The sequence below is a fragment of the Elephas maximus genome, chromosome 1 (genome assembly GCF_024166365.1).
Source record: "Elephas maximus indicus isolate mEleMax1 chromosome 1, mEleMax1 primary haplotype, whole genome shotgun sequence".
NCBI classification, from domain to species: domain Eukaryota; kingdom Metazoa; phylum Chordata; class Mammalia; order Proboscidea; family Elephantidae; genus Elephas; species Elephas maximus.
The window spans coordinates 180,083,238-180,093,445 of record NC_064819.1 but is presented as its reverse complement, the minus strand read 5'-3'; the positions used below and the strand labels follow the sequence as shown (position 1 = coordinate 180,093,445).

Here is a 10,208-nt window from a genome sequence, read left to right as displayed (position 1 = left end):
ATATAGGATTACTTTTGAGTCTTTTTTTTTTTTCCTCCAGTTATGCTAACCATCTATCAAGTGTGACTTTTCTTTTTTCTGATGCTAATTAATTAATGTAATACTCCTAAATGCCAAGCCCTTATTTACCACCCCGCACAGCCGCCAACATCTGTTAGAGGTCTGGAATGTTGGTGGACCGGTAGGTATTTAACATAGCCTAACTTTTTTTTTTTTTTTAACCTAAATCATGTAGTGTTTAAGAGATACGGCTGCTAACCAAAAGGTTGGCAGTTCTAATCTACCAGGCGCTGGTTGGAAACCCTGTGGGGGCAGTTCTACCCTGTCCTATAAGGTCAATAGGAGTCAGAATCGGCTCTATGACAACAGGTTTTTTTTTTTTTTTTTTAACCACTGTCACAATAATTAATTTTAATTGCTTTCACCTTGGTTACATGATATCCCAATTCCTTAGAAGCAGTATAACTGTGTAAAGAAACTGATAAAAACAAACACAACACTGATATGAGCCTCTTAAAAAGCCAATGTAACATATGATTTAAATATTCTGTAAGCAAATATATAAGATGTTAAAAAAAAAAAAAGCGTTGCTTTCATTACTTGTTTTGGGGGCTGCCTGCACTGTCCCAAGGAATGTCATTACCTCAACAGATACTTCTTGCTCCTATAAACCACCTCCAGGTTTACCTAACGCTCAAAACTACCACCTGGCTGCCCCTCGAACTCTGGAACTCCATGTAACTTACAAGTTTAATGGTTCTTTTGGAATTTCTCTGATATAGAAATACATGGATGCAGGCACCTGTGGTTGCAGATTATTTCTTGCTTCTTCTCATTCCTGTGTGCTTTAGTCAGAAGACTAAAGAACATTCATTTTATGAATGACAGTATGGTGAGATGCTCCAGAAACAAAGATCACTGCTAATTGCTTGGGTAGGGTTGTGGTTGAAGGTAAACCAAAAGGAGGAGGTGAGGTAGTTTTTTCTCCTTTCCAAGTACTAGCCACTTCCCCTGGGGGTGGGGGAGAAAATGTAAATAATTCAAATAGTAATAAATAATTTCATTAATTCCCCTTATATGAATCAGGTACTTCTCTTGCATGTGTAAACTGAATTCACACATTGCCTTTCTCTTGCATTTCTCAGAAGACTACAATAAAAGCCATTCTCCTGAGGGGTTCACTTGGTGTATTTCACTAACTTTAAAAATAATTTTACTGTATTTTATATTAGATTCACACATTTCACATGGTGATTGAACATATAAGGAAATATATTTTCACCATGGCTGAATAACATTTCTCCAATATGCTATCCTGAAAGCAGATTATATTTGTTCAGTAAATACGAAGCAGTTTATTTAAATTATCTCCAGTAAAGCTTATCACAATACCATATATCCACATGTAGAGTTGCAATGCCTCCCCCCACTTTTAAAAAATGACATTCTAATAAAGTACAGTAGATTCACAACAGAATAATGCCCTAAGAAAGTAACATTAATAGAATCTGATATGTCCATTTCAGATGATTTTACTGAATTAATTGTGTCTTAATAATGATTTTGGGATCTTGATAATAATTTATATAGCTAAATATACCATTAAATGTAATAAACGTACAATAATGTTTAGGATACGATTTCAATCATGTGTATTTGTATCCAAAATGCACACATTTGTACCATATCAGGGCATAACAACTTCAGGTTATTTGAAGAAATTTGCTTGATAAAGAGCAATGAAGACAGAGGAATTGATGGAAATTCTGATATTATTTCTACCCCTCCCCCCACCACTGCCTTTGTAAGTCACAAGTAGTAATTTGTTCCTGTCTCCAGTTTGAAGTCTTCTTTTACTCAGGAATAGAGCTCATCCAACATATATTGTGGTGTTTCAGAGACACTCAAAATTTCTTTGACACTTCTCCCGTCAAGAAGTGGTATCCATGTCCCTCTTCCCTTGAATCTGGGTGGGCTCTGTGACTACTTTGGTAAATAAAATATAGCAGAAGTGAAGTCGTGGCAGTTTCTGGACCCGGCTATAAAAGATTGGCAGTTTATACTTCCTGCCCCTTGGAACAGCCTCTCTTGGAACTCCAATTCTGGGGGAAGCCAGTTGCTATGTAAGAAGTCCTGAGATAGCCGAGAGCAGAAGGTAACTGTAGGTCTCTGCTGTTCCAGCTATCTCAACCAGGGCACCAGACTGGTGAGCCAAGGAATCATCTTGACTTTCCAATCCCAGCAAACTCCCCATGGAGAAGAACTGAGACCCCAGACATATGGCCTGAATCTAGCCATCCCAGGCAACCCTGAGCTTTTCAGACACTACCAGCTGTGGTCACAGACACCATGTGTCAGAGATGAGTTGTCCTTGTTATGCTGGCTCTAATCTTTGACCCACAGCATCTTAGATATGGTTATTATCTTGATTTTGGTGATGGTTTCACAGGCATATACATGTGCTTATCAAATTGTGCACTTTATGTGCAGTTTATCGTATGTCAATTATGCTTCAGTAAAACTGCGAAAAAAGGGAAAACAAATTTAATGACTGTTGTTTTATACCACCACTCAGTTTTCAGGTGGTTTGTAATCTGACAATAATCTAAACATGCACCTATTATATTTTATTTTTTCCTGATATTTATTAAAATGAAAATGTTAAAATATAAACCTGCCATATGAAGTTATTAGACAGGAGATCAAATCAGGTCTTATAATTTTGATTAAATATGAGCTATAGTTGTAGACAACAAAATGTGTGTTTTTGAAAGAGGAATTCTCAAAGTACATTTTGGACTGAGTAAACACTCATAAAAATATCTCAATTTTCATTTTGACTTACCTACAATTTAAAATGAATATGAGCAAATATGTAACCGTGAAAAGACCGTTTTTATAATTCATTAATGATTGACATACTACCAGAATAAAAATTTTAAAAAAGATCATCTTATCCAGTTTTAGCCAACTACACCTAAGTATATCTATTTAACGCTTTAAAAATATTTAAAACACACAGAAAATCCTAAAGCAAGCTTGAACTTTGCACCTAAACTCTTGACAGTATTTTCCACTTTTAGAATAGCATTGTTGGGTGTAATTTAAAGAACTCAAAAAAACTCCAGCAGGGACTGGAGAAACAGATTGAAAACATTTTAAAATTTCTGTTTGCTACACCCTGCTTAAAGCACCTTCACTTAACTGGGGAGTAGAAAGGGGGCTGGGGGGTGGAGGGAAATGCTCAGTGTGCAAATTGCACAAGGGAAGGTGGAAGATAATAGCCCCTTGCAGTTGAGTTGATTCCGACCCTACAGGACAGAGTAGAACTGTCCCATAGTTTCCAAGGAGAGCCTGGTGGATTTGAACTGCCAACCTTTTGGTTAGCAGCTGTAGCACTTAACCACTATGGCACCAGGGTTTCCGTATTCCTATTATTTAACCATTTTTTAAATTTCAAAGCTGGCTTAGGCTATATTAAACTATATCCCCCCAACTGCTAGTCAAGTATCTGCCTAAAATATGAGTACAAAAAACACCCTTCCTCCAAATCCTTAATTGGTGTTATTAAATTATATTTACACGAGGGTAATGTAAATAAATTGAATTGTTTCTCAAATACGTATCAAGTTCTATCATTAAAATTTTTAATTGATATATGAGCATATTAACTCACCTTCAATGGATGCAATTTTATATGCTAAGTATAATGTCAAGCATAACCTCTAAATCCTTTAAACTGAACAAGTAGTTACTTTTACCATTAACACTTAAGATTTTTTTTTTCTAAAACTTGCACTTTAAAATAAGATTTGCAAAAAATCCTATTTTAGCAGGCTTGATTATATCAACTGGTAAAACTTTATTTTACAAGCGCAATAGGAATTGGATCAAATGATTATTAGAATCCAGAGGAAGTATTTTGTAAAGATAGCAAACGTCATACATACTGCAAATACAGATTTAGTAGACAATACTGAACTGTACAAGAGTTATTTATTTTTCCTTAATCTCAAAGCTATTTTTAGTAATACAAAAAAGCCATTATTAACATTTTTTTCCATTAGAAAACAATGTGATGTACAAAACTTTGGGTGAAAAGGTATATGTCAAATTTCATTTAATCACTTGGAGAAAATTCCACCACTCCATCAATACCATCCAGAATGTTTTAGGCAGTGATTAAAATCAAAATAATGCATCTTAATAAATTTCAGCTTTTAAAAGAACAAAGCTAGCAATATATAGTAGTTCGCTACACAGTATTTTTGACTACTCACTTCAAGGGAGCAAATCCATTTTTACTGAGTTCTATTACGTACCGGCACTGTACTTGGCCAACTAGGTATCTGAGAAAAAGTTGGTAAAAGTGGGAAAGGCCCATAAAGCAGTCCTTTGGTTACCAGATTTGACTCTTAACTTTCAAACATCCTTCACGATCAAGAAGCCCTAACTAAAAGTACACACCCTTCCAAACATTATTTGATTAGTGGGGAGGGTATTTGGTGAGAAAAGGTCATGAACCATCATTCCAATTAGAAGAGCATGCCCAAAAGCTAACTTATTTTTTTGGCATTCATGCACCCTACACTGCACATTGCTCCTCAAAAACAGTAATGCAGGCTTGTGTACCAATTTGTTTTTCTGCATTTAATGAAGTAATGGTATTTGATACACATCTTAAAATTCTATTCAGTTTAGGGTCCAGTGGGGGAAAAAAAACATTTATATATATATATGTTCAAGAGCAGAACAGGTGAACTAGAAAGATTATTACATAAGTATTCTCAACTTTTTGAGTAACAAGATGCTAACATGTTACTTTTCATTTTAAAAAATTTCTTGCAGATACTGAATTGAGGCAAGTGCTAAAGGCCCATAAACTGACAATATCATCCATTCAACACCATTACTTCTTTACATAAACTTATTTTATTAAGGTATAACACAGAATCCAAGCAATAATTTGGAAATTAGCCAAGTGGTAAGCAATTACAATGGCAGGTACTACACAGTTTTTGAAACACATTTGGCTGCTTTTCATGACCCATCTGCAGTTTGGATTAAATAGACTCTTACTCAGTATAAAATTTTCACTTCTGATCCAGCCTGACAAGAAAACATAGCTTTATGAATTTTCACTTAAGACATTTTAAGTAGTCTTAGGGTCATACCAATTTTGGCTTAAATGATTTAATCTGACATGCTATGTAACTACAATAAAAATAGTACTATATTCAAGTTTTAAATGAAAACTAATTGCAGATATGATAACAGATTTGACATGGAATGTTATAAGATCTTCTCATGTGTAATCTGACACTGCTGATGATGAAATTCAGAGTTTGACAACTTCAGATTAAAAACCACAAGAAAATTTACTCTTGATGGCATGCAAGATCTTCCTCAAAATTAACCTAAGACCTAAAAGTCTCGGTATTATCAGAATATAAAGAAACACAACAAATTTGTACATTTTATTCACATTTATTTTTCGCTTTTAGTGTGCTCACAGAAAATTAGAACACCTTAAGCAGGAGTTTAATAGCAATTTTTGTAAGCAAAGTTACATTCCATCTCTAAGTCAAATTGGTCAAAGCTTCTCCAGTATTTACAAAACATGATAGACAAGATGCTACACAAAACCATTGCATCTGAAGTTTTTTTTTTTTCCTTTATTCTCAAAGACGACTGGAAAAGAAAGCATTGTCTGCTGTAATCAAAAACATACCACAGTATAAACAGTAACCATTCCACTTATCACAGCTTGGTTGAGTTTAAAATTTTTGTTTAAAAGGTCCAAGATGACTGCAGTTTTACAAAAATGGGCAGGGTGGAAAGTTTCAAACTTCATGTGCTTCTGGATATCGAGATTTGTTTTTATACAATAGTCACAGTTAAAAACACCCTGCTGGTAATACATAATTACACTTTATTAAGGTCATAAACCAGCAATAAACAATAAAGCCTATACAACTTGTAATTCTACTTAATCACCGACTGGTACAGCTAACATGAGATAAGTGAAAAGTTCCTATGGTTTAAATGAACTCCTAAGACTATGATTTTTTTTTTTAAATCTGGGTATTGGTGTTTTTTTTTTTTTCCTTCCTTTCCTTCTTAGTCAAGACTTGTAGTGTAAACCTGCCTCACAAAATACATCGTAATAACTTTTCTTTAAAAAAAAAAAAAAAAGAAAAGACGACTAAGCCTTTACACCATCATTTCTAGTGGCACATTTTCTTGGCAATTTTATGCACCACTTAAATTTCACTATTGTGACCCCTTATCACTTCATTTGACATCCCTTTTTAACCCACCCATCTCCTTCATATATGGGCATGTCCATAGATTGACAAAGAAAGTTTACATTTTTGAATAAAGATGCAAAGTATGCAAAAAACATTAATACTGATGCAAAAAATAAAAAAGAAAAGAGAAAACAAGGAAGAGGAAGGTGTTTAAGCTCTCCTCGACCTGTTGGAATGGTGGTAACAGAATGGTCTGAGATGGGATCTGTGGGGAAGGGGGGAAAAAAAACAAAAAACAAATTTACTGCTTAAAAAAAAAAAGTAAAATAAAAAAGACATCTTTAAAATCAATCCCTGGTTGTAGACAAGTTCTCCAAAACCAGTACCTGGCACCACTCCAACAAACAAACAGGGGAGAAAAGTTCTTCAATTATCTCAAAAAATTTGGCCCTTTTACTCTGCCACCTCTGCTTGGGGGGCTTCTGGACTGCACTCGGGCTGGGCCTCCTGTGAGGGGGCTGCGCAGGCTGATGACACTGCGGTGGGCGCGGGCTCCTCCGCAGGGGCCGCCTCCTGCTCTGGGGGCGCGCCGGGCCCGGTGGCTGAGGGCGCCTCGCAGACGGAGGCGCTGGCCCCGGCCTCCTCGGCCTTCTTCTCCTCTGCCTTGTTGGGCTCATCGGCGGCCTTGGCTTCCTCGCTGGAAGGCGGCTTCTCGGGCGCGACAGCGGCCTCCTCCGCCTTGGTCTCCTGCGGGTCGCCGCTCGCCGCCGCCCCCTCCTCGCCTGCGGCGGCCTCCTCGCTGGGCGCCGCCGCCTGCTCCCCAGAGGCCGCGCCTGTGTCGGCGGCGGCCGCACCGGCACCCCCTGCGGCCTCGTCCTTGCCGCCGTCGGCGGAGGTGCCAGCTGCGGCCTCCACCTCACCGCCCTCTCCTGCCTCCTTCTTGTTTTTCTTGAAGGAAAAGCCGCTCAGCTTGAAAGACTTCTTGAAGGAAAAACGCTTCTTTTTTTTTTTCGGGGTCTCGTTGCTGGGCGAGGGCGTGGCCCCGTCCTCGGCCTTGGGCGAAGACGTCGAGGAGGTGGCCGACGCGGCTTCGCCCTCTGCGGCCGTGGGCGACCCGGGCTCGGCGGCCTCGCCCTCCGCGGGGGCCTCCTTCTCCGCAGAGACGGCCCCAGCCTCAGTGGCGGCGGCGGCCGGCTCCTCCTTCTCGGCCGCGGCGGGCGACGCCGCCCCGCTCCCGGCAGCCACCGACTCCTCCTTGTCGGCGGCGGGGGCGCTGCCGTTGGCCTGCAGCTCCTCCTTGGCGCCCGGCTCGGCGGCCGCGGGTGAAGCGTCGCCGTTCACCTTCACGTGGCCGTTCTCCTGCAGGGCAGAGAAAGCGGGAGCGTCACTGAAGCGACTCGGGTGCCGCCATCCCCATCCCCCTCCCCCTCCCCGCCCCCACCCCTGGACCGAGAGAAACCAGTTTCCCCTACAGGTTGTGAACGGCCGAGGAAGGCCTCCTTTATGGGATAGCAGGGTTGGGAGCCCGGACGAGAGCCCCTCGAACGAAGAAATGAGGCAGCGCCGTTTGGTCCTTCCTAAACACACAGCGGTCACCCCAACCACTTAACAAAACGACCAAAAGACTTAAAAGGGCTGAATCCCGAAACATGAGAAGCAAAAGGTAACCCATCTTATCCCGCGCCTCACGGACTTTGCAAAGAGAGCCACAAAACACCAAACGGCTTTTAAAAGGCACGGAGCTGGAACCACTGGTTTGCGTGTCTGTTACACATCCCCTGTTCTCCCTAAACCCTAAAGGCCTCTTCAAAACACCAAGAACCCCCAAGGGAATCTCGGCCCTTAAGCCTTGAAGAGCCCGCGCGGCGCACGCGAAGGCCCACCAGCCTCCAAGGGCCGGCAGGGGGCGCTGCTCCTCCACGGTGCGGAGCCGGGTGCGGAGGGGCGGGGCCGCGGGGGCCACCCCGCCCTGCCCAGCTAGGCCCTGCCCGCCGGCCGAGGCGCCCCCGAGCCGGATCGCACAGCCCAGAATCCGCAAACAAAGCTCAGGTGGCTTCCCTGGGTCCCAGTAGGGCTAAAACGAGCAAAGGAGGGGAAAACCCAATATTTCTGAGGTCTCGCCTCTGCTTCCACACCCACCTTCGCCCGTGATTCTGCGAAGCCCGGGCACGCACCCGCGGCTAATTTTGCATTTTTAACGGGTTTAAGGTCTCCTTCGCAGAGCTCGCCCTCCCCAGTTGGTTAGGACAGAAGTAACAGCCTCTGCTCTAGAAAAAGAGGCGTGGTGGGCGTCCAGTATTTGCGAGGCAGCCACCCACAGCTGACCTCTTGCGCCCACCCAACCGTGGTCACCCTGGCAGGGTATAGGCAGCGTCAGGGCAGCCCCCCGCGGGTGGTCTAGGTGCCACGCACACGTACAATCCTGACCGAAACGCAAACGAACTGCCTCTTCTCAACCATCTGGAGAGGTTCTTCAGGGACCCACTGTGTCTTCCCAAACCAGGGATACCATTTAAAAGTCAGATGGGTGTGTAGTTCCCTAAACGGCTGCGAATAAAGATTTAGGGCACTGGGAAAGCCCCATCGACAGGTACCGAAATCTTACGCCCAGCTCCAACCAGCCAGCCACCTTTCCGAGAACCCAGGGCACTCCGCCTCGGCTTACAATAAGACAGCCCTTCCCTCTTCGTCTTTCTGCACTACCATCCCCACTGCCCCCTCCCCCCTTCTCTCTTCCCTACCCGCATAATCACACCAGGTCAGAAATCTCAAAACGACCCAGTCTCGACATGGCACAGGAGAGCTATCCAAACACCACTGTGCCCCAAACACAAATGCAACCTGGCTGGGGCTGGGGGCACCTAGCTAGTTACGTTCAACCAAGCTCCAAACCACGCCATTTTAGTCGAGTTTATCATTCCTTTCCTCCCATCTACTCAAGAATTCTCCAGGATTCTCGGGGAACTACTCCTTTGGGGTCGGGGAGACCCTCTCCCATGAGAAATTGACAATTTAGGCTATCGTTATCCATTCAACATTCAGACTAGAATTCGGCCACACTCCTCTCCACCGAATGCGCCTCCGGCGCGACTAGCAGGGAAGAGGAAGCGTCCAGAGTAGAGAAAGACATCAAAGAAAAAACCAGAACCACAGGTAGAATTTACCTGCCCATTCGCTTTGGAAGGCGACGAGGCCACAGCCGCCTCCCCGGGCCTTTCCGCGGCGGCTTCTCCCTTCGCAGCAGTCTTGGAGAACTGGGCACCCATGCTGGCTTCTTCAACAAAGAAACTCAACAGATCCAAAGGGGGAAACAAAGAGCCTCGGGTTTGTGTAACGACGGGGCGAGCAGCAGCAGCGGCAGCGGCGGCAGCAGCAGCAGCACACACACCGGAGGGAGGGGGGAGTGGGGGTGGTGAAGAGGCAGAACAGAACCGATTTAAATACACTCCGGAGAAAAAATTTTTAGTCGAAGAGATCAAAAAGCAGCAGCGCTGGAGGGAGGGAAAAAAGGTGGAAAAGTCGAGCACAAAAAAGGAGCCCAAGTGTAGTTAAAAAAAAAAAAAGTAATAAAAAAATCCCAGATTTGTAGCCGCACTGTAGACAAGAGGAAAATGGAGAAATCTCCCTGGTTGCTAATAAGATGCGGGGTCCAACGCCCAAGTGCACAGATGAATGGGCTTGCGGGCGCTGACGCGGCCCCCGCGCGCGCCGGCCAATCCGCGCGCCGCACACAAAGCAGGGGGCGGGGCCTGCGCGCCCGGCGAACAATGGAGCCGCGCTTTGCAAACGGTTTGAAAATCTGCCCCAGACCGAGAATTAACGTCCTCCAAATAAATAAATGAATTAAAAAATACATGCCTCTCGCCTCCCTCTGCTTGAAAATAATAATGCGTCACTTGATTGGCTTGCTTTGTTTGGAATTAATTAACGGGAGGGGGGGTACTTGTGGTTGGAGGC

At 43.4% G+C, this 10,208-nt stretch overlaps 1 protein-coding gene across 1 annotated transcript; it reads right to left on the bottom strand.

Moving 5' to 3' along the window:
• Positions 1 to 6,090: 6,090 nt before the first annotated feature.
• On the bottom strand, positions 6,091 to 9,946 carry MARCKS (myristoylated alanine rich protein kinase C substrate). Its single transcript, XM_049899357.1, has 2 exons — positions 9,416 to 9,946; positions 6,091 to 7,610 (listed from the first exon to the last, which is right to left on the bottom strand). Exons 1-2 carry the CDS (start codon positions 9,515 to 9,517, stop codon positions 6,705 to 6,707), a joined length of 1,008 nt encoding a protein of 335 aa, XP_049755314.1. The 5' UTR covers positions 9,518 to 9,946; the 3' UTR covers positions 6,091 to 6,704.
• Between the last annotated feature and the right edge of the window lie 262 nt (positions 9,947 to 10,208).

Excerpts from the sequence above, each read along its gene's own strand:
- MARCKS (XM_049899357.1), bottom strand. The coding sequence starts at position 9,517 with ATGGGTGCCCAGTTCTCCAAGACTGCTGCGAAGGGAGAAGCCGCCGCG. Across the intron at positions 7,611-9,415 it reads CTTCCAAAGCGAATGGGCAG|GAGAACGGCCACGTGAAGGT; the intron begins GTAAATTCTACC and ends TCTGCCCTGCAG.